This window comes from Protopterus annectens, chromosome 3.part0, assembly GCF_019279795.1.
Source record: "Protopterus annectens isolate FY-2018-M chromosome 3.part0, PAN1.0, whole genome shotgun sequence".
NCBI lineage: Eukaryota > Metazoa > Chordata > Ceratodontiformes > Protopteridae > Protopterus > Protopterus annectens.
Genome location: NC_056731.1, coordinates 1,259,557,804 through 1,259,583,354, shown reverse-complemented (window position 1 = coordinate 1,259,583,354; position 25,551 = coordinate 1,259,557,804). Strand labels below are relative to the sequence as shown.

The 25,551-nt window shown below is 36.6% G+C and overlaps 1 protein-coding gene across 2 annotated transcripts in view; it reads left to right on the top strand.

Moving 5' to 3' along the window:
- ZNF521 (zinc finger protein 521) overlaps positions 1-25,551 on the top strand; it is a 1,059,428-nt gene that overhangs the window by 885,803 nt on the left and 148,074 nt on the right. For both annotated transcript variants that reach the window (XM_044065427.1, XM_044065426.1), the window contains one exon: positions 3,163-3,294. In XM_044065427.1, coding sequence (XP_043921362.1) covers positions 3,163-3,294 — 132 coding nt within the window. The remainder of the gene's footprint in view (positions 1-3,162; positions 3,295-25,551) is intronic.

Below are 25,551 nucleotides of genomic sequence, written 5' to 3'. Positions count from 1 at the left end.
ACATAGTGTTCAAGAGAAGGAATGAAGTTTAAGGGAAGGCAGAAATGGAATAATGTGTAGTGAAGAAAAATTGCTTAAAAGAAAATGTGTACTGCATGCCCGTAATAGTGTGGAAGCTGCTGTTAGTTTTTTTTGTCTATTGTTAACATGTAACTGCTGTAAAGTGTCATGCTTTAATAAACATGCTAAAAACTAGTGCAGTACACCTGTAAGTGAACTGGTAGCAAGAGGTAAGTGGGACCACACTTGACATCAGGTGATGTAAAGGTAATTACACGGTGTGATAAGCAGGAAGGAAGGCTGGCAGAATGCTGGAGTATGTAGGAAGAGGCATCACTAGTAAGGAACAAGATAGAGTACTCTGTGCATTTCTGGAGATAGGACATGCTCGGTACCACGGCAGTTCAAAGGCTGGGGAAAGTACGTTCAGAATCCACAGAGTTCAAATGAGCATAATTTTTGAAAAAGAAATGTATGCAGGAATGTGAGCACAGTTTTAGAACATATGGTGGGTGACTTAGGAGATAATTTAAGGACTGACCTCACAGAAAAGGTAGTTGATATTTTGATTATTGAATCCTTTATCCAGTCTTTCCGTGATTGGCTTCTTAAGCCAGTTACATGTCACAGGAGCAGTCAGTTATACTAGGCAATGAAAGTAATCCTTGGCATGGTGCCAGCACATCACAGATGTATGGAATAGCCATTCTTGATTCAAGAATGTATTAAGCAGACACACGTGCATCCTTGTGAGACTTGAGTGTGTGCGGGGCGGGGGGGGGGGGGGGTTGTACACTGTTAGTTCATCTAGTAATCTGTGAACATCTTGGGTGGACCTCATTTGTTGTCAGAATCTGTTATTTTCTTGCAACATTCCTAACCACACAGTATCCTCATTGTCTTGCTGTGTTTTTTGTAAAAAAATCTGAGCATCATTGTTCATGGGCAATGTGTCCCTAGTGGTAATTGTAGGTATCCTGTACTGTCAGGGTAAGAGGCATAATCATGGTCACACCACCCAGATCTTTTAGTTTGTCCAGCTTGGCAGTAAATTATTATATGTCTGACAAATTTCTGAACAGTATGTGGTTTCAGACACTTTCTTGAAAAATGCATTATCAGAGTGTAGGCAGTTTCTGCAAGGGAGAATTTCTCCTTAATATTTGCAATACAGCAGCCCTGCCTGGAGACCACATTTAATGCTGATACTGGTCTCCAGTGTCAAGCATGAACTCAAAAGTTAATAAAATTTCCTTTGTCCCCTCAAGATTTCATTCAGTCTGTTTAAAATCTTGGATCACCTGTAACGTGTTAGTAAGGTCAGTTTATAGTAAATAAAATGACAGTAAGTAGAAAGATAAGATCATTAAAAATGCAAGAACTTATGCTTAATCGTTGTGCAGGGAAACACTGAGCTTTTGGGAAAAGGCCTTGAACCACCTTGCAAGTTTTCAAATGGTATGCCTGCTTTGCTAGTAAAATAAGACTATTGCCATCTCATTAAACATAGCATTTTTGGTGCTGCAAGCCTTAATCAAAATACACTGCGTAGTGTTATTGATATGTGTCAGGTGAGCTGGACAACATCAATAGGGACCCCATTGTTAAGAGTTTGCAACAAAGCATGGTAATTAGATGCTGAATCTTTGGCTCAGGGGAATTGGCCAAAGGAAAAGTGAGTTAGAAAAGTTAAGGGGAATTGGCCAAAGGAAAAGTAAGTTGGACAATACCCTTTCATTCCTGCCTTGCTCCCCGGACTGGCACTGCTAATTGAGCATGGGTCACAAGCATAACATAAGGGAGATGTCCCCCTGTGCCATTAAGCTATTATTTAGTTGTGCAGTTTTTGATTTGTGTGCTTCTTCCAACAATTTCTGATGATGCTGGAGTGAAACAATTTTCAAAACTCGTCCTGCACTTAAGACTTCTCCAGCACATTCAGCATCCTGGGGATCCTGTACTGACTCTGCTGTTCTTCAGATCAGCTGCTTCAGTAAAAATCCCTTTTGTGGAAATTTTTCCTGTAGTAGTTACTTTTTATAAGCCTTGATCAAAAGACATTTACATGATTTTCCACAGTGATAAGGTGTCTGGAGAGACATCTTTCTTCTACGCCTCAAGTAGTTCTTCTGTATTAAAATATTTTATTCAACTCCCTGCATTCTTTCTAAGCAAGAAAATAAAAGGAAAGTACTACCACTATTAATACACTATGACTCTCCTTGAACATACAGACAAATTTTGTGTTACATGGTGGAGAGATAACATCCGAGAGACTGATCTATTTTTGGTATTTTTAAACAAAGTGTTTATCTTTGACGAAACTCTGGTGCATGGTTGGTATGCTGCTTTTTATTTGAAATAACCAGCTAAAGTGACTGTAGGGTCCAGAGCATTGTGCTTGGACAGGTGATTTTAAGGTCTTACTGTATTTGTCAAAGATGGCTCCACTCAAGGTATTGTGAGGCTGTGACTTGACTTCAGCAGTTGGGCAAACATTTCTTAAGCATAAACTGAATATGAAATCTTGAAGCAGAGCAGGCACTGGAACAGTACTGTTGCCATTGTTTACCATCTAGGATTAGTCCAACAGTTGTTTGTGACTCTTCCAAAGTGTCACAACACTGTTAATTCCCCATCACAAGGCTAGCTGGGAATACAAGGGATTTGGTCAGTGAAAGCAACAGCAGACTACACACCGCTGAAGATGGACAGCTAGCATGTCTCGAAGCATGGCTGCACTGTAGGCTCCATCAGTTAAAGAAGCATTGCACTGTGTCTGGACTACTTCTGAGAGAGAGGAATACAGCATTAAAAAAAGAAAAGTAGCTTTGCAGGATGACATTCACATGCTTTGTGGCTCTCTCCCCCGACTGCCAGAGTACGTTTTTGTTTCCCCACTAGAAGACTAGCCCCTTCATTTAAAGGTGACCCTCTCATGGGGCTGCCTCATCTGGAGGGGTGGGAGGAACAAATGGGCTTGTTGGGAGGAACAGGCAATGTTAAGGTGGTCAATGGGATCTGACCCAAGTGTACTGCAAGACTTTTGAGCGTTTTCTTACTCTTAATTTCCTATAAATATGTAGGCAGTATTCTTTGATAATATAGGAATGTGTTGATTTTCTTTTGCTAACAGTTAATGTTTTTTTTTTCTTTCCTTAGATGAAGGACTGAATCATGAATGCAAACTTTGTAATCAGACTTTTGACTCGCCAGCCAAGTTGCAGTGCCATCTGATAGAACACAGTTTTGAAGGAATGGGTGGTACCTTTAAGTGCCCAGTTTGCTTCACAGGTATGACTTTTGCATTACAGGACTGTAATTTCTGAGACTAGCTAATGTCAGCTTCTTTTGCAACAAATGCTTTTGAGGGCTACACAAACTAAAAGTAATAATTACTATTAAGAAATCTAAGGTTAATGATGTATTTTACTGTTCAGTGTTTTGTTTGGTAGGTGATGATCTGATTTTTCTCTTGTTAATCTTACTACTTTAATCTTGGATGACTTGGCTGAAAAGATTGCTGTTGGAGACCCTGAGTGTGCGTTGTATTTCTGACCTTTTTGCCACTTTTCTTTAGGACAGTACTTCAAACCAGTAACATTTATGCCATCTTAAGGGTCTCCCTTGGTCTGGCTGAAAGGCACTTGGGAAGTGGAGCAGTAGTATAGCAGAGCAAAAATTTACTTCATGATACATTTAGGATATTTCACATACATCGTAGTGACTGCTACAAGATCAAGTGTCACTGCTGAAATCATATCAAACTTAAAAGCATGACAACCAAAGTCACTGAATTTACTGTTCACTTTTTCTAACACTTTTGCAATTCCCCAGGATATAATGGCTAAATGTTCTCTTACATAGTGCACAAAACTGTTTTTACTACTGTTGTGTATTAAAGATCTGTTCACTGTAAATCCATTTTTTTGCTGTTGCTTATATGAATGCTTCCGTTTTCTAATTTCAGTCACAAGACAGTTGGTCTTCTGTACATCGACATTATGTATTGAACCCATCATGTCATTTATACCCACTGTTGGCAGTCTAATGAGAGGTGAAAGACAAACCATGAGTTGATCCCTGTTATAATAGCAGTAGCCCCCCATTACATATTTGAGGCATATTAGCATTACATCTGCCTGTCCTTTGTGTTTCAGAAGATTTTCTTTCTCATTCATTTCATCTAATACATTTCGCAAAAAACAGCCGTGCAAAGTATTAACTTCGAGATACCGGTAGGGCAGTGCAGTGATATCATCTGTGATAAATATGTATTTGTTTAATCGTATGTGACAAGCAGTGACATTGAACAGCTTAACCACACAGCTTAGTGATACCGACTCAAGATGCAGCACTTTAATGCTTCTGTAGCAGATGAGCGCACAGATTTTCCAGTAGAAAACTGGATACCAGATAAACCTTTACCCTTCTATGTATACTTACTCAACATTCTTTTAATTGAATATTGATTACAGATTTATTACAAAATGTTTAATACATTTTTTTAAAATGTATCAGTGCTATCGTTTGCAAATTAGTCCTGTTTGATTATAAATCAGTCATTTAGTTCAATCATTAATTTACTGGGTAGCCCTTAACTGTACCTTCATGCTACCTGTTTTAGCTGTAACTGGCATTAATGCATTAACATATTTTGATTCAAGAAGTCATACTTTTTTCATATTTTATAGCATGTAGATCTAGCTTTGAGGACTTTCATTGATCTCTCCTTTGTGGAGTCTGTCCTTTTCAACCAGTCTTGATTCTGTAAAAATTTGTGGAGTTCTTGCACTTGGATATATGTGCACTCTTTTCTAATGCACTCTGACTCTCTATGCTCTTGAAAACTAAGGATGGCAGTCACGTTTTTATTTCTTTCTCAATAGCACAGTTTAGAATTAAGTCTGCTTTTGGCTGTGAAGTGCACTATGTTTCATGCCATATCTTACGAACTACCTGTGTGTTGCTGTCAGATTGCCAGTCAAGACCATTAGCAGCATTGCCTTTTTTTAAACACCTTTACTAAATTATCCCATAAAACATGAGCACAAATACATTAATAGAAAAAAAAATAGTATTAACATTTGTCATATTTGTGCATTGTACATTACGTATATGTTTTCTTTTTTAGCAGTTCTTTCCAGTGTTACATAAATTACCCAATTTCTGCCTTCCTGTGAACGCCACTTCTCTTCCTGAACATTATTCTCCAGTAAATTCCAGCTTATTTTCTATTCCTCTGCTTTCATTCATCCCTATTGGCAGAATTTCCTTTCTCCATTTACATGTGGCCTTCCTTCTTGTGATACTTTCTGCAGCTTTCTGAATGTAATATGTATCGTTATCTTCCTTAAGGATCTGCATCCAAAATCCTTTTGTATTAACTGCCTCATCCTGTTTCATTTTTGCCTTTCTACTTTCATTTGTAACCTTCTGCATGAGTGTGTATGAGCTTTAATTGTGTAGTTCTGAAGCATCCATCCAATTCAGGTAGTTCTAAACCTCTTTGTTCTGTGAGGATCTACCTTGCCTCTTGCTTTTTTCTCCTCCAAAAAATAAATTCCTTCATCTCTTTATTAATTATTGTCCACAACTTCTCCTGTGGTTGACAAAAATATGTCTGACCAGTATATACAACTAAAGGGGCTATATGCCTGACCTGTACATAAAACTAAAGGTACTAAAAACATTTTCACTGCTTCGATATTCCCATCCATAGCCATTATCAAGAGCTTCCAGTGTCTAAGATTTTGCATTATGTTTTGTTTTAGTCTCTTCCTACATATTGCTAGCTGCCATACCAGCATCTTTTTTTTAAACCCATATAACTAAATATTTCATCTTATTTCCCCATAAGTATGGGTATTTCTGAACTAATTCATGTGTTGGTACATAGTTTACCACCTTTGTTTTATCTTCGTTAATTTTGTACCCCAAAAAGACTTGAAACTGTCCTTGAATATTTCACAACTTTGCAGTACAATTTTCTGTGTTTATCAAGTACAAAATAATATTACTTGTAAATAAAGCTAATGTTTCAATTACCATACCATCTGTTTTCTTGAATTTGTGAGTCCCTTTTTTCTTTGCCACTGGCTCTAAATGTAAAGCAAATAAAGGAAAAAGATGACATCCCTGCCTGATTCCTTTGTTCAAACATGGCTTGTCTTAGAGGAACCCTCCCATCTTAATTTTTTCCTTCAACCCTTCATATATACTCCTAATTAACCCTTTTATTCTGTTAGGGAATGCAATGGCTTATGTTGCCCTATTCATGAAATCCCAGCTGATTCTGCATAATGCTTTGTCTGCCTAAAGGCCCACCAACAATAGAGGTATTTTCTTGCATTCTGCTTCCTTTCAGGTTGTCGTTGTTCTATTAATGTTGTCAAATGTTTGCCTTCCCTTTACAAAACCACATCGATCCATATATATCAATTTTGGCAAAAGCCTTTGAAATTCTTTTAGCTGGTATAGACATAAACACTTTTTATTCATGATTTAATATTGTAATGAGTTTGTATAAAACTGGGTCTGAAGGGTCTTTACCTTCTTTGGGTAATACAGCCACCACAGCTTTTTTCCCCAAGTTGCTGCTGCCTTCCCCTTTCAAAATATTGTTAAGCAAAATTCCAGATCTGTATCACTTTTTTCTGTCCTAACTTCCACACAAATACTGTCTGTACCTGGAGACTTCCCCGTTGATTAATTATAAATTACAATGTGTATCTGCTTTTCTTATCTTGGCTATTAATTGTTTAACCTTGGCATAGTTAAGACTTCCATAAATATTTTCATATGTGCCTTTTTTGGTTTCCGTATTCTACTGGTTTATACAAATTTTCATAAACTTTTCCAAATATCTCTAATACTGCTTAGAGGGAACTCTGCTTATTTTTCTTGTAATAGGATCCATAAATTTGGTGACAACCCTTTCTACTTTCTGTTGCCTAAGTCATTGTGCTAAACATTTTTTGTGCTCTAGATTTGTGAAAAAAATAGCTTAAAAGCAGTCTTTCTAAACGCATGCATATTATCTAAATACTGTGTTAGTTTCCTTTTAACACTCTACAGTTGCTTCTCCTCTTCTGTCAGATTTCCCTTATTCTGCAATACTTTAACCATTGTCAGCCCCTCTAAGTAATTTCTGTTGCTTCTTTTCCATTTCTCTCCATCTCTTATTCCTACTCCATTGTTTAAGCTCCATTTTCATGTTATCCCACTCACTCGCCCTCCTGAATTTCTGTAGTTCCTAATAACTCTTGAATAATCTCCACTACCCATAGCATTGGCTTTCTTGTCCTTGGTAAAAACACTATGTGAAGCATTACTGCTAGGAGTACATCACTCCCACTCTTCATATCCTGAAGGAGACAGTAATACTTACCTGCTGTTTAAATAGCATCCGCTTCACACCTGGGCACCAGTGAGAGCTCCTCCTGACAGACTTGGGCATAGATTGGAGCATTGTCACAAGACAAGTCAGTCAGGCAGTGGGTTGTGGTCTAACCCCTTTTAGACAAGTATTAAACAGTCTCCTACTTTCTGCAATTGCCAAGCTTGTGGGGAACTCGAGCTTATGACAGCCCTCCACCTTGGCAGAAGCAGATGGGACTGTAGTAGGAGAGGAAGAAGCTTTTTGACTATTCAATGTAGATTAAGGTATCTGATGAAGTTTCATTTGTATTGAGTGTGAATAAAGGGAACAAAAGCGCTTGTAACTTTACCCTGCCTGGTGTCTGGTTCTTTTCAAGGAGAAGGTATCCTGTGACATTTTTGTTGGATTATTTGCAAGGTTGATTATAGAATTTCACAGAGTCTTTAATCCAGTTCCACACTGATTCTTTCAGCCAAGTGGTTGACTGCTGGCTGTAACACGTAAGTCCTGATTCCACTTTGGGACAGATTGTGGTTGGGGAAGTGGGTGGCCAATTTCCAAGTACACTATGGTTTAGATAACCATTGAAGAGGGGAAGTGAGCTGTAGATAAGGGCAGCTTTGACCACATACTGCACCTGAAATAATACCACTGGTGAATCAGTCTGTTTTGGCAAATCACTTAGGACAGTCTCGGGCTAGGCAGATCTCTCAGAACAGTCTCACGCTTTTCTTACAAAAGGAATTGCAGAGGTGGTTTTGATTTCAGAGTGTGGCAAGGGTTCTACTTCCATCTTTCATGGTTCCTGAGGGGGATGCGATTTCCATCCCATTCTGGACTTTGGCAGTTTTAGCCATCAGATGGTTTTCCTGAAGGGGCAGATGACATTGCTCCTGAAAGGTACATGTATGGTCTGAGTGCACATATTGGACTTCTTTTGGCATATCAGTATATGGAGTGCACAGAGGCGATTATTCAGGTTCAGTCTGTGAATGCATCATGTTTAGTACAAAGGGTTGCCATGTAGACTTTATTCAGTACTCTGAATTTTCTCCAAGATGTTGAGCTTTGTGGGTGAATTGTGTTCAGTACCTGCTGTTAATGGTATTAAGAAGATTCTGTAGTATAAAGACATTTTTTTATGCATTTGAACAGTCCCAATAAAGTATATATTTTCATTGCTAATTTTTTGTACTGTACCCACTTCCAGATAATAATACTGTTCTCATAATTCCTTTTAAATAAAATCTGCATATATAATACAGAGGGCAGAAATAAAAAGAGTAATAATTAGTCCCTAAACTGAGCCCTGTAAAACACCATTTTTATAAATTCTGTAATCTGGTTACTGCCAGTTAGGACATTGAATGCTCTGCCATGTAAGTTATCCTTTAAACAAAGGCAAAAACTTGAAAACCAAAGTGTAACTGTAGAAGGTGGTCAGCAGTTTCTGTGGCCCAGATTAAATCAGTAGACAGCCCCCAGTAAGCAAATATTTTCCATATTTGCTTATATTTTACCAGTTGTGGAATAAATGGCTGTTAACAACTTCAAAAAATGCAGAAATGGGAGCGGAGCATACATGGCTAACTGAGAGCAGTGAATTTTGAGAGCTGCATAAACTAGTATAATAATATAGGAAAATGTTATTATTTTCAAGTTTAAAATGTCAGAAATCTATAGATAAACTACTAAACTACATAAATATAAATTTTGGTGGAGATGTACAAAAAATTTCCTCTCAATTAACTTGGAGGTATATTGAGTCACCGAATATGAACAACTCAAGGAATTCTCATCCAGATGCTGCTTTGAAAAAAAGAACTGCAATTCATGACATCTACCTTACAGGAACTATCTTTGAAGATGGATGGCTTTAAAAATTACTTGGAAAACCTCAAATTAAATTCTCAAAAACAAACTGATACTCTTAAGGAACTATTACAGCAACACCATACAAAAATAACAAATATAGAGACTTCTCTAAATGACATTGAAGGGAGACTCAGAGGAAGAATTCCAAAAAGAATTTCTGCTTAAACAGAATAAATGGCTGCTGAACAAAATAGATGACTTGGAAAGCAGGCAAAGGAGAAACAACATAAGGATCTTTGGTCTGCCTGAAAACACTGAAGGAGAAGACATTATTTCATTCTTAAGCTGGATTCCTGAATTTTTAGACTTGAAAGAGGGACTTTCATTTGGAATTGAAAGGGCACAGTGAGCACTGAGGAAATCTGCTTCTAACTCAACAAATACTCCACCTAGAGCCTTAGTTATAAAATTTCTTTCATTTCTGGGCAAGAATCTAATATTAAAATCTGCTTGGAAAAAATCACCCTTAAAATACAATCAAAGCCTGATGAGGTTTGACAGTGATTATTCTTCCAGAATACTCGAACAAGGGAAAAAAGTCTGGCCAATAATAAAACTGTTGAAACAAAACAGCATTAAAGCACAGCTGGCCTTTCCAGCCAATATAAAATACTTTCTGCCAATGAGATGAGAATCTTTAATGACTTAGAAGAAGCTACTATATTCATCGAAAACAACATCGTGTCTGTCCCAGAAGAAATGGAATGGATGGCCCCTACTCTTAAAAGAATAAAAGAAACAAATCATTGGACTGATGCTAGAAAGAAGAAACAAAAAAGTGATTTCAGGATAGCTGTCCCAAAAAAATAACTCTTACAACTACATCTCTCAAAGTATCAACTGATATAGTACATCACTTGTCATCTGTTTTTATTTAAAAAAAAAGAGGGATTCTTAAACAAGCGAGAAACAGTAATGATTTATTCAGAATGTTCAGAGGGTCCAATAATTCTTCACAAACAAAGGTAGGTCAAGATGGGTTACTATTTAAATTATATATAAGCCAAGCAAATCAACATACAGTCCAAACATAGATGTTTCTATTCCCCTACTTGAACTCTGAGTACTTATCTTGTTCATTTTTCATTGATTTTACTTATAATTTAAGTAATTAATTAACTAATTTAACAAGGTACCATTCATCAGAGTTCAGACTCAAATGTAACAAATTAACATCATAAATAATAGCAGTAACAGTAGAGTATTTTGGGGGAAAAAAATGCTGTCATGGAGACTAATGCCTTCTTCAGTTAAAGTATGATTTAGAAATGCCATGTATATCCTGGTTAAATAATAGTAGCAAGCTCTTAGTACAAATGTCATCATTATTCTGTCTAAATATAGTTAATATCAGTTTTGGCAGGTATCACAGCTACAAGTGCTGTTTGATCAGTCCTGATATGGTGTGCATGGATGCAGCCGTGTCTGGCCGCTAGTACAAATGTCATCATTGTTCTGTCTAAACATAATTAATATCAGTTATGGCTGGTATAGCTTTGAGTGCTGTTTGATTAAGCCTGACACGGTGTATGTGGATGCAGCAGCTGTCTGGCAGCTGTTGTATGTTGCGGTTTTAGTCTCCAGGAAGCTGTGGGTTGCGGCTTGTGATCAAGGTTTACTGATGCTTGTGTATTAAGAATAGATGTTTAGTGTTTAGCCTGGATCCAGGGGAACGGGGTGGATAGAGCTGTGATTTGGGATATTTTGGCAGAGAATGGTTTGTTTGTACGTCTGCTGAGTGAGAGGTGGGAAGGCTGGAGGAGTATGTTGTCTCTTGTTGTGGCGGCTTGTTGGGAGGGTTTTTTTTTTTTTTTTATCTGTTTGCTCTCTGTTCTTTTCCTGGCTGCTGCCTCGCTCAAAGGGAGGAATTTAGGCTTGAAGTTGCAGTGAAGTGAAGCTTTGCTTCAGGTGCATCGCATGCAGCTGGTATGCAATACACAGACACTAACAGAAACAGACGCTCCCAGGTTGCTATGATAATGGAGACAGAGTGACAATAATGCTTAACGACTCTGAGGAGGCTCCAAGATGATTATTGGCAATGATGTTTTTGGTTTTAAAAAGGCTGTTTTAAACCACATGTACAAATATTGATGGTTTCCCATCACTTCATTTAGCTCATAAAGTTGATACTTGATTAAAAAAAAAAGCGCAATTTTATATTTAAAATGTGTTTTGGTCCAAACACATTAAGGACTTGCATAAGAGTGGAAGTCTGAGTTATTGTGAAAGACTAAGAGCACTTTGCAGTGGTCTGGGAGGTGAGCTTGCTCGAACATGTTAGGCATATGGGGATAAGCAGATTCTAGGGGTGTTTGGGGTTGCCGGGAAGTGCTAGAGAGTCATCAGATTTCCTTTGTGGAAATATCTGTGGGAGTGGAAGGTGTGTTGAGTGGTTCACTGGGAGAGTGGCCACTGCATGGAACAGGCTGGTAAAATGGAACATGACAATATTGGTTTGGATATTTTAAGAACAGCCTAGAAACACACCACATGAACTAGTGAATGGTATTCTGGCAAAACTGGATGGGCATTGTTGCCCATGCTTGAAGTACCGATATGTGTGTATGTAAGGATGGAAATATACTTAAAACAAATAAGAAACTAGAAGGGTCTCATAATTTAAAGTCTATGGACTGTATAAACATGCTTGGAAGGAGCTAATAATAAGAATAAACATTACAGCTTGTGGTGTCTCAATTAACTAAGCAACAGCCAAAAAAAACAGACACACACTAGTTATGTATTGTATGATTTTAGTAAATCTAGACCTAAAATATATAATCTTCATATAAGATAAAGCAGTCTGCTGAATTTAGATAGTAAAGACAGGATTTAATAACATGGGCTTGTGTACAATAACACTACTGTCTTAACTTGTCATAAATGACGTACACTACATTGAACATCAAGGGAAGCGTGATGATTTTCTTGTGTAAGTAAATATGCATAACAAGTCATGTAATTGCTTTAACTTGAATTGTAGTTTTTGTAACCCATCTTGACCATATACAATACTTAAGCGGTTACCAAGGTAGCTAATGTTTTATACATGACATCAAACTGACAAAGTTGTTCAAGGGGAAACAATAGAAGCTTGAACTAGGAATGTCACAGAATGTAACAATCACATTCTGAACAAATAGTATTAAATTGACAATAGTCATTCAGTTTAAGCTTTGCTAATTATACAAAATAGAATGTTGCCATTTAAATCTAAAATCTTTTAGTATATGCCATAAAATGGCAGTTTATGAATATGGAAAGGGAACTTGTAATCATTAATCACAATAAGTGAATTTGTTGTTTTTAACCTATAATTTCACTCATTTTACAATAAGAAATGACAGATATGAAACTCCTTATGTGTAGGAAATAGGGGGAACAGGGATGCACTGATAATTAAAATGCACCAACTTTCATCAATGTTTACTTGATGCTTTAAGTAAGTTAGCAACAAAGTGATTACTTAAATGCTGGCAAACACTGAAATATAACTTCTGATATATCCAGTAAAATACATTGTATTATAAACATTAGGTATAAATATTACCATCTATATTAATATGTTTTGAAAGACTTCATCATCTTTTACTGAGGTTTTTATATATGATGCATCCTATTTTATTATGATTTAATTGCTTGTCATCTATCTTTCATGTAAATATTTGCTTATACAATAAGTAGACATATTGTATTAGAATTCTGTCTAATCTACAATAGTGCTATATATGTTCAAAATAATATAAATATTGCTTATTCCTATTACAAATATTCTCCATATGATTCAGTTTATGAAGCTCAGATGTTCTGGATTGTCAAGGTATGAGTGATAATCTGATGGACTTAGGTTTATAGATCAGATTAGCAATGGTTTTCATTCTGTGGCTAGTGCAGATCTTAGTTTTGTTGACATTTATTAATTTAAATTTATTTCACAAAAACATTTTTAGTATGCTTGACCAAAACATTATTTTACTGGTAAACACTCAAAGTATAAAACTGATAATTTCCTTTAAAAGCTCAAACATATACTTTATAGTTATCACAGGAAAATGTTTAATAGTCGCAATAAAACAAAACAATACATAGTCTAAATAACCTAAGATGGATTTAACTTTATCTTTAAATACCAATGGCTTAAACAATTTTAGCAAAAGATCACATATTCTGAAATATTTAAAACTGAACAAAGCACAAATTGTCTTCCTTCAAGAAACTCATTTCAAAACAAATGACAATTAGAAATGGAATCCTAAGGAATATATGATATTGGCGCAATCCACTTATAAGTCAAAGACAAAAGAGGTAACAGTTTTATGGAAAACAGATGATTAACCCAGAAATCATTTATAATTATAAAGATAAAGAAGGCCTGATGGCATTAGTAATAGTTAAATATAATAATAATGTAATATGAGCCCTAGCCAATCTATACTGGTTCCCAGGCATTGGGTCTGGAACTGTTAAAAAACACTTGGATTTCATTTCCAAGAATTATAAAGGCAACTTAATATTAGGAGGAGATTTTAACTGTATATTTGATATTTCTGAAACAACAAATAAAAGACCATTGCATACATCTGCTGTATCAAAAGCTTTAAACAAGTGGGTAGAATCATGTCATCGTGTAGATGCTTTTAAATTTGAAGAAGATAAATCTTTGTTGTTTTCCCATCAAGATCACAGATTTGGCACCCAAACTAGAATAGATAAAATATTTGCTGCCCATAACTTACACTCTAAAATCATTAATGTCTCAATTACTCCCTGCCCGTTTTCAGACCGCAATTCATTGATACTAAAACTTCAAAATGGGTGCAAACCATTAATCTTTAACTCCAGAATTCCAGCGTATATAACTAAAATTAAAGAGTTCAGACCCTGGTTATTATCTGAATTACAGTTCTTAAGATGCTAATTACACCACAGAGATAAATAAAATAATGATATGGGACTCATTAAAAGCTTACATATATGGTAAAACTTTAACTTGGTATAAAAAAATCAGAGAATGGGATTTTGAATTATTAGATCTACAATTCAAACTTTTGTCAGTAAAAGCTTACAAAAAAAATCAAAATCATTTGAAGATGAAAAAGAAGGAAGTATTAAACAATAACTACAACAAAATTATAACACATAAAACTAGTTTAGCTTTAGAAAAACTAAAAATTAATACATTGGCCACTTCTCCCAAATATCTACATAATTTATCCACAAGAATCAAAATACAATCAAAAGCTAATAACATTAAAAGTATTTTCCATGAAAAGTAAGGGAAAAATGTCTCTGATATAGGTGACATTTTTGATGCTTATAGAAATCACTATATGGAACATTTCTAAAAAGACAAAATGCATATTGATCAATTAAATTTAGATGAAAAATGTTCTAATATAAAAAGAAAATACCAGAAAAATTAAAGCGAGATCTGCAAGCACCCATATCTTACAAAGGAATTACAGATACAATAAAATAGGGTAAAAATAATAAAGCTTCCGGTATAGATGGCATAATTATGGAAATATGTAAACTTTTTCCTTCAAAGATACTATCCCTCTTCCATAAAACTCTATTAGAAATTCAGTCACAAGCTTTAATACCACCCTCTTGGAGATATTCCTTAATTACACTAATCCTAAAGGAAAACAAATCCCCAAACCTCTGTACTTCATATAGACCTATATCATTATTAAATAATGACTGTAAGATATTTATTACACTATTAAGTAACAGAATGAAAATACCACTATCCAAAACAATAAATAATGAAAAAACTGGATTTATATATCAGACACACATATGACAGTATTAAAAGGATAATTTCTTTTATAGATTATGTTAATAAATAAAATAAAAAAAACTCATAATTGGCTTAGATATAGAGAAAGCCTTTGATTCCCTAAATTGGGACTATTTATTCAAATTTTTGGTGTTATTTGAATTTCCTCCTTTCTTTGTTCATCTACTAAAGAATATATATGTATATGTACACACACAAATAATTTAGTGTATGTTAAGATAGGTCCGTTCACCTCTGAATCTATAAGGGTACTAAACAAGGATGTCCCATGTCACCAATTCTCTTTGCTTTGACTATTGAAATATTGGCAGAGTCAGTAAGTAACAATACAAAAATCAAGAGAGTAAATGTCTATGAACAATACAATTCTAAAGTAATGTTGTTTGCTGATGACATATTAACATCATCCAATACAATGGAGACATTAGAAGAATTAGATATTTTAATTGATTCATTTTACAGGACTTCAGGACTCCATTTCAATAAATCAAAATCAAAATTTTTATTTTTAAATTAAAAAAAAAGAATTGTCCGAGGGTGCTCAAGTCAGATAGTTTTACTTCTCATAATTCTCCACATGTCTATAATGTTTCCTTTTTTGCTAACTGCAGTACCAGTTGGGTTATTTATTTAGCCCAATGTAGCTGTCAGGCATTTTATGCGGGACAGACTTCCTGACCCTTTAAATTAAGGGTCGGTGAACACTTAAGTGATATCAGAAACAAAAAAGTTTTGAGTTCCTTATATAAACACATACTTAAAAATCCCTGTGGGATGTTTAAGTGCTTCATGGTCATTGACCGTATCAGGTTTAAGAGCATTGAGGTTCATGTATTACATGAATTATTAACGAATAAAAAAAAATGTGTATTGTTAAATTGGGAGCTCTATTTTCACCTGGGTTGAATGACCAATGTTGAAGGATTCTGCAGTGGGTCATCATTTAGATATTTACTATTGGATTTCTGTGCACATGGATATATAATTTTTTTGTATATATTTCTTGGATATTTCAAGATTTTGTAACATATTACTTTTGTGATTTAGTTTTGCAATGTATATTTTATCCACTAGAGGGTGTTACTACATTGAATATAAATGTATGTGAATGAATAGTCTTTATTGGATTTTTTTTGTGGTGTGGTTGCTGAAGAAGGCTTATGCCGAAACCGGTATGGACCCCACTGGGTTAATTTTTTACTTAATCTTCATGGAATAAAATATTCCTTTGCCAGAAGGCTACACTGGAATTACTGTGTGCTGGCTCTTTTTTTTTCTGTTCTGGTGATATGGTATAGCCGTGCACCAGCCACACGTGCAGGTATTTTGTTTGCTGTTGGTCCTTTCACCTCTGAATCTGTAAGGGTACTAAACAAGGATGTCCCATGTCACTGATTCTCGTTGCTTTGGCTATTGAAATATTGGCAGAGTCAATACATAACAATACAAAAATCAAGAGTAGATGTCTATGAACAATACAATTCTAAAGTAATGTTCTTTGCTGATGACATATTAACATTATCCAATACAGTGAAGACATTAGAAGAATTAGATATTTTAATTGATTCATTTTTCAGGACTCCATTTCAGTAAATCAAAATCAAAATTTTTATTTTTAAATTAAAAAAAAGAATTGCAGACAAAGGGGAAACACATTATAGGGAAACAAGAATCTACCTTAAAATATCTAGGAATTGAGTTATGCAAGGATAATAATGAATTAGTGTGAAAAAACTACAATAATATCATCAGTACAATTAAAATCTCTGTGGAAAAGTAGAACAAAATAATATTAACATTTGAAGATAGACTACAGTTAATAAAAATGGTTTTACTACCCAAGATTCTATATATAGCATTAGCAATACAACTGTTACCAGAAAGGAATATACTCAAATAAATAAACTCATGCCTAATAAAATTTTTATGGTTTCCCAAAAGAAACAGAATAGCTTTAATACATCATATCAGACCATGGAAACAGGGAGGATTAAAGTTTCCTGATATAGAAACATATATAAAACCATCAATATCTAAAACAATCTCAGATTGGATAAGTCCAAATTATTCTGCAAATTGGAAAGAATTACTAACTGTAATATCAATAAATGAATTTGATTTTACAAAATAAATTTCAAATAACAGACAAAAACAATTTGCCATGGCACATATGTATTAGTATGCAGTATAACATAACTAAGCCCACTAAAACTTGTATGATTAATTATTACATTTACTCAATTAGGAAAATGATTAATGTAAATATAGATTTAAAAATCTGGTTTGATCTTTTAACACCATTCATAGTTACAAAGAGCTATCCACATAAAATATGCAAAGAAATAATTAATTCCTGGGAACAGAAAGGATTTGTTTGTTGCTTTCAATGTATCAAAGAACTAAAAGTTCTGGATATGCAAACAATAGAAACAACATACAAAATTACACAACAAGCTTGCCTAACTATGCAAAGCATTTTGACGTATTTGCAAGATTTATGCAGAATAGTTAGTAATTCTTCATTTAAAGAAATGCCTAAACTTAAGAAATACCCAAATGAAATCATATACAATGATTATGACATGGGAAATAGTATTTCGAAATTTTACAAGATATTGATAAATTATAAAACAACACCCAAATCCTCATATTGGAATTATATAACAAAAGGACACTCATTACAGCTAACTGAAGAAATTAAATCAAATATTTTATTATCAATAAAACATACATCCTTTACACAATACTGGAACATTTTTAATTGGAAATGCTTGCACAGAGCATTCTTAACTCTAGATAGAATTACTAAGATTAATTCTTCCACAAAGGGAATATGTTGGAGGTGTGAGCAAATACACAATGCAGATTGGAATCACATTTTTGACTGTGTTAAAATTAAGCCATTTTGAAGCGGTATTAAAAACTTTTTACAAGCTTCATTTAATGAATTGTTTAACTTATCTAAAGCACTATTATTATTAAATGTGTACGAAGGTCCTCATTTGAATTAGTTAAATATGTATCTAGTATGGACAATACTTGCAGTCTCAAGGAAGGGTATAACAAGAAGATGTAATACAAACACAATACTGACTTTGGAAGACTTCTGCAGCCTGCTGAAGACCACTGCATTGTTGGAAATTAAAATTAAAGAATTAAGGATTCATCCTAAGCCACTTATTAATAGTCCATGGAAAAAAAGTCTCCTCATTGATTGACACTTTACAATAACTAAACAGATACACTCTGATAACTGGATTTTTATACCTATAAAGTAGTTGTATATATTGAGCTCTGTTATAGAGTCAGGCTGATGTAAATAGTGTACATAGTTATTAAGATGTTCTATACAAATACTATGGAATTTATTCAACTGTATTCGAAAAATAAAAAAAATTTGAGAAAGAAAATGCAGAAACTAAGTCAGAAGGCTTTACTTACTGCTTATGAGATTTGTGTTACCAGTATGGAGGGGGTAAAGGTAAGTTTGCTGTTGATCTATAGTTTTAAGAGGAAGGGGGAAGATTCTTTTAAAAGTAGAGTTAAGATAGTTGCTTAAATTGTGGAAGAAAAATACTTGAGGTAAGCAAAATGTTGAAAATATAGGTTAGGAGCTTGGCAGTTACAGGAACTGCCATTCTGAGAAACAGAGTTTAGCCTATATAGCTTTAGGTACCACTGGCCTAGAATAGTCTGTGGTCCAACCCATCCACCCATTTGTCAGATAATAAATACTTCTTATAGAGCAGTTTCTTTTGTAAAAAAAATTTTTTTCTTAAGACTTGGGTCATCTATGTGGCCCTGCACCTTCCCTTATCCCGTAGTCAATCACGTTCCTTTTACAGTTTGTACAGTGCTCTGTTGATTTCAAAGATTTCCCCTTTCTTCAAATCCTGACAACAGACAGTAGAAAAAAGTAGTTGTAATCTTCTGTTTATTTCACTGTACATCTATGCTTATTACCATGAGAATGGCATGTTTATGTTTGGCCAAGAATGTTTACTGGCTTTCTTATAGGATCCTTTGTGGATAATACAAAAAAGGTAGGTGTGACCCTGAATGGTATTTTTGTAGCAGACTGCTCATAAATGTTACTTAATGAAAAGGAATTAAGCACATGTCTTTGGTATAAGACTATTTCTTGGACAACCAGACTTCAGCTGTTAATAAAACCCACATATACAGTGGGTGATAATTTGAGTAGTTTTCAGACCTCATCTCAATTTAAAGCTACCTCCAAGTCCTACCACCCTGTATAAATGTATTTGAAAAAAGAAAGTTGTATAATTCTTTGTAAAGCTTTTTGGATGCAGACTTATGTCTGGTAAAGTTATTACCAGAATCCCAAAGAAGCAATGACATATAAATATATTTTCAGCACCTTATGCATATGGTATGTGCATTTCATTTATAAAATAAATGGAATGTTCAGCTGTCTCAAAGGTGATTCTGAAATGCATGTAGAAAAGCATAGCTTTTTAGACAGGAGCTATACATTTAGTCTTTTAATTTTTTTGAGACAAGTTTTGAGCACATAATACACAGTTAATGTAGAATGCTTATAAGGTATGATATTAGGAGCTTAAACTACACTTTGGAAATACAGAGGTGCAATATTTTTTTTCTATAGGCCCTCACATAATGACTCCTCAACCTGCACTTGTCTGCCCTTTTGTTGTAGAGGGACAGGAGTAAGGCATTTCTGGGTTAAGTTAGAGATCAGTGGCCCATTTTTTTCTGCTAGGGAATCCCAATCAACCTTCCGTTCCCTGACGAGAGTCAGGCTGGAACAGGCCAGCTTGATGGTCCTAAGGGACAGCCTACCCTCTCTACTCAGCTGTTTTTTTTTTTTTTATATTCTAGGGTTGTCCTCCAAGAGGAGGTGTGGCCGCGCATGACAAGCTCGCATTGGCTTAGAGTGCAGCGCACTCAGTAGCACTAGCTTAGTAGATTCAATCTCGACTGGATGTAACACCTTGTGCTCCCACAAGGTATCACACAAGAAGTGAGCCAGAATGGTCTTCCTCCTCTCCTGTGGGATAGGCAAGGCAAGGCAGAAGTGACTGCTCTCTCTCTCATCCTCTCTGGCTAGCTGCTATAGGCCCTTGATGATCTACTCAAACTCAGGTAGTCTGCTTCATAGCCAGTTATTTTTCTTGGTCAAACTTGTATTAACGGGTGCTGTTTTTTTCTAGTTTACTATTAGTGTTGAAGCCTAATATCTTGACATGCACAATCCTGGAATCATATTGCAGAACATCAAAATGATGAAGAAAGTAATGTCCAAATTCTGGGCTTGTCCCCCTGTAAGACCCAGTGTTCCAGTGTCACACTGGTAGAGTCTGTATTCAAGATATTTCAGACATTATGGTCCTTCAGTGTTTTATTCTTTAATGTTCAAGACTGTATGCTTCAAGATTGTGATAGTAAACTCTTTTTCTATATCAGTGGATTTACCTGAGGCCGCTTCTTGATGTGTCACCATGTGAAATGCATCATTTTGTTTTCAGGTAAAAAAAAAAAAAAAAAAAAGTTTGGAGGGTGTCCTTATGCTATGCCAGCAAATACCGTGACATGGTGTGCCTGATACATAACTGTATTTATCCCAAGGGTATACCAGTTCACCTTTTAGCCACCATTTTGGTTGTTAATCACTGGCTGAATAGACTGGTATAATGAGACATTTCTACGGTAAGTGAGGCCATAGTGCAGATAGTTGCATATATAAGAACATTACCACATCAAGCATTCTACAGTCATGGTTACAGTCTCCATTGGAAATAACCTTTATCAAGGAATGTAAATGTAAAACAATTCAAACAAAGTAAACATATGTTTGTACAAAATGCAGAAAAAAGTCATCAAATAATAAGTCATAGTATAAAAATTGTCTGAGCAGACCCCTCTACTCATTCAGTTTTGCAGTGATCGAAGGCCAGAAACTGTATGCTCAGACTTTTCCCTGAACCAGTTGCATCTATTCAAGATGTTGTACTAGCTGGTTGTGAAGCTTGCATAGGTTTGATACCACATTGTTATACAAGTGATATAAAAACATTTTTGTCTGATTTGCAGGGATCTTTCACAGCTGGTTATTATGGAATAGCTCTCAAGATTTCCTAGATAAAGCTGTCTGTGTTCTTGCTCAACACCAGCATAATTATAACCTTAAATGTGAATACCTAATCATACCTTGCATGTCCTTACTCTCCCTTCTTCACTGACTTCCTTACTTCTATCAATTTCTCTCCTCTGGCTTTCTCTCTAAATATACCATAAGCCTGCTTTTCCCTCACTTCGTATTGCAATTCCTATTTGTATTATACTGTCTTACTGTTAATTTATCTCTAAAAATGGTTAACATTTTTCTATTAAATCATTGTCATATAATTTGTATTTGTTGTTCGCCAATGTTTTCATATTGTCTAATTTGATATAATTATATAAACTGTAATTATTTTATGGTATTTTTAAAGACTGTAAAATTATTGTTCTTAAAATGTTTTTGGAGTTTTTCTCCCTGGCCATGTGCTGAAAATGGGCTCATAATTTTGAAGGCAACTCTGTCGACCGCACTATGTTCGAACACGGCAATGTCAAACTTCAAAAGCAAGCCTAGGAACGGGTTTTAATATGGGTCGAGATAGGGGTGAGGTTTGTAGTTCGGAAATAGCAGTGAACCCCTGTCTCGACCCTTGTTAAAACCCTTAAAACATTCCTAGGCTTGCTTTTGAAGTTCAACATTGCCGTGTTCGACTTTCCGTGTTCGAACATAGTGTGGTCGACCGAGTTGTCTTCGAAATTATGATAGTAAACCGATGAAATGTGCTTATATGAACACCTGATCTGTATTCCTAAACTCATGTACCCTCCTCTAGTAGCATCTGAACTGACTTTGCACACCCATGATATCGGCGGCTTGGTACATGGAACCCCCCAGAACCATTTCAGAGGAGTGTGTGGGTTTCCCCTGACATGTACCTCATCTTTATGAAAGACCCGGTATTGTTCTTTACATCTGAAGGCATGAATCTCATATTCAGCGGGCAGAGATAGTGAGCGTGCAGAACAAAGACTGATGCTGTTGAGGTGGAAGGTTTACAGTCTGGACATACAGGTCTCTCTGCAGTGAAGTTCTGGTCCTGTGGGCATTGGGTTGATGAGCTCTTCAGTGGATGACAGATGTGCAGCACTCCCTTAAGGAGTTGCATAGCCAACAAGTGGTGGGTTACTGTTTTGCCCTCTATGAGGTCATAATGTAAAGAAATAACTGACACACAAACACCCTGACTCTGGCATAACTGAGGCCTACATGTCCCACTTTAGTGATGCAACTCAAGGTTCTTTCACTGCTTCATCCCAGTTACAGCCTTCAGTCATTCAGCCTGATCATAGAGGCTGTCCCATGAGTCATCGGGGATGAATGTGGATTGGCCTGTGTGACACCCAGAAGAATAGTGTCAATGGATGTGATGGATACCTTTCTGAAATGCAGGCCCTCATGTATGGAATGATATCTGGTCCTTAACAAGATCATGGTACCCCTTTGTACAAACCCAGGTACCTGAGATAGCTCAGAATTATGAGCAGGCTAAATGGCTGTGATAGAATAGGCTACTCTTCTGCCCAGATTAGGAATGTTTTCCACTTAGAGGTGTAGGCCTGCCAAGTGGGATGAGTTCCTAGTAGCCTCAGTCACTTCAGAGAACCGCCAGTAAGTTTAACACATCTGGAAAAATAGAGAGATTACATCAAGAGAAAGAGAGAGATCTACATCAGGGGCCAAGCTCTGAGCTGGAGCATTTTACCATCCCAGCCATGGAGGACATTCTTGACCATGGCATGGAGGATAGTTTGAACAAGTAAGTGATTTAAGGGCCTGGAACCATACCCTTCTCATCCCAAGGATGGAAACATGATCCATACAGGGCATGGCTTCTGAATGTGGAATTCCAAGAGTGAACTGAAGTGCTGGTTTAGTGTCTATCTTTCACCTTCCTAGGGTGTGAACTGCTAAGCCAAGGATGCTCTGGTATGAAACAGTATCACTTCCATGCACAGAGGGAGCTCTTTCACATCCAAAAAATGTAAACTGCTGAGATGAGGATGCCCTGGTATCAGAAAAATATCACTTCTTTGTATGAGTAGTTTGACTATTTTTACACTTGTGGTGCAGTGGTTAGCATTGCCACCTCACAGCAAGAGGTTCTTCATTTCGATCCTCGGCTGGGGTGCCTTCTGTATGGAGTCTGCATGTCCTCGCTGTGGTCGCGTGGGTTTCCTCCGGGTGCTCTGGTTTCCTCCCACATCCCAAAGACATGCTGTAGGTGGATTGGACACTCTAAATTGGCCCTAAGCGTGAGTGTGCCTTCTGTGGAAGGTTGGGTGCCGGGCTGGCAACTCGGCACTTTAAAAACTCCACTGCCAATCATGAGCGGACAGGTGATCTGCTGTGGCAACCCCTAACTGGGAAAAGCCAAAAGAAGAAGAAGATTTTAGAAACTGTATCATGGACTGGTTTTCCTGACTTTGAGGACAGCAGCAAATATTCTCTAAGGCCTTCAAGGCCAGGCGCAGTTCTCTCACCTCTGATTGACATGGAGCTTCCCTATTCGGGAGAGAATTACACTCATTTCTTATTGTAGGAATCTAAGTGAGTTTCATAGTCCACAAGTGAAATGTTTATTATCAAGATTTGTAGTAGGTTTGTCAGCAGAAAAGGGGTGACTCTCCAGAACATTTCTGAGGATTGGTCATGGTTGTGTGAATGGTGTTTGATACCAACAGCAGGTATGTGAGCAAGTGATGACTTTGAAACCACTGAGACCTCTGATGCCCTTGCAACACTGTATCCTCAGACATGTAGAAGGCACCATGAAGATTCTGCCATACAGCACAAAATACACAGGGAAGTCCAAGCCTTCAACTTGCACTTCTTTCAGACTCATGGGTGCAAGGCTATAGGTTCATAGATGTGTACTAGGCTAATAACCATTAGGGCCTTTATGAGTCTAACCATGCGTCACAAATCTGTGACAAGTTCTGGTACCCTTGTTAAGTGTAAGCTGGGGCTTGGGAGGTGAAACTTTTACAAGTGGGGGCCTGGGAGATCAACTATTTACAGGCTGCCTATGTCCATTAAAAACTTAGGTGCCAAACCAGGGATGAATTTCCTTTTCCCATCCAGTTGTCCAAGTTGCACTTGAATTGGGTTAGGGAGGAATTCTGCTGCATATGGATGGGGAGCCTTTTCCAAAAAAGTAGTAGTCTCTGGGGTACATACCTGTCTCTCCAGCAGGTCCTGTTTATATCATGGGCAAGGTTTAAGTCTTTAGAGCATGTAATACTGTAGCTGTTTCATATATGCATGAGGTCCATCAGGATGGAGTCCAATAGTGCCTTGTATGCCAGGCGTAGATCTCTCCTCAGCATTATGTAGGAAACAAAATAAAGGAATAAGGCAAAGGCTAGATTACTGTCAACTCGTGTCCTCTCTTAGGGGATGTCCTATATCTGGTATTCCCTGTCTCAGGTAGCCCGATATCCACCCAGTATACAACAACTTACAGTTTGCTTGCGTCACATGTATGCTCCTTGCATAGTGGAGAGCATGAAGGTGAAGTCTGGATTTACCATTCTCAGACTTTTCAGCCAGTCCCAACACATCTCTTGATAGTCTGTCTGAAGACGGCCAAGACCGCATTAGTTCCCTCTTCTGCATTTAGCCAAGGGCAATCATCACAAGTTATTTCACAGGGTGGACCTGCTTATGCAAGACAAGGGATCTCTCATCCATCCCCACGTGTCCGCTCTTCAACTGACACTGTGGGTGATACCTTTTTTCTGAGGACATGCTTAGGGTCCTGCAGGAGGCCAGGAAACCCAATATTAGGAAATCCTACTTATCCAAATGAAAGAGGTTTTCTGTTTGGTGTCTCTCTCGTAACCTGGATCCACTTACCGTGGATGTTCCTTTACTTCCTTCTTTGTATGATTTGCTCAATTCTTGTTTGGCCTGTTTGGCTGCTTGTCTGCCTTTACCTCTTCTTCCTTTAGCTTCTAGATTTGAAGCTCAACAATTCCTTAAAAGCGTGCTTCATATTAGGCCTCCCAGGAACCCTGTGATCTTAATTGGAGATGTTGACTCGGGCTCCTTTTTAGCCTGCTGCTTCAGCTTCCTTGCAGCATTGCTCTTGGGAGACTGTTCTTTTGTTTACCCTTACGTTCTGCCAGACTGGTGTCTGAGCTTCAAGCCATTTTGGCTTGTCCTCCTTTTTTGGTGTTTAATAAGGACAGTGTGTTCTTGCATACTAATCCTTCTTTTATGCCCAAGGTGGTTAATGAGTTGTCCCTTAATCAGTCTGTTCATTTGCCTACTTTTTTCTTCTCTCTGCAATCTGCCAGTGAGAGGGTACCGCATATGTTGGATGTGCATAGACAACTCAGATTTTATTTGGATAAGACTGTCTATTAGAAAATCTGATAAGGT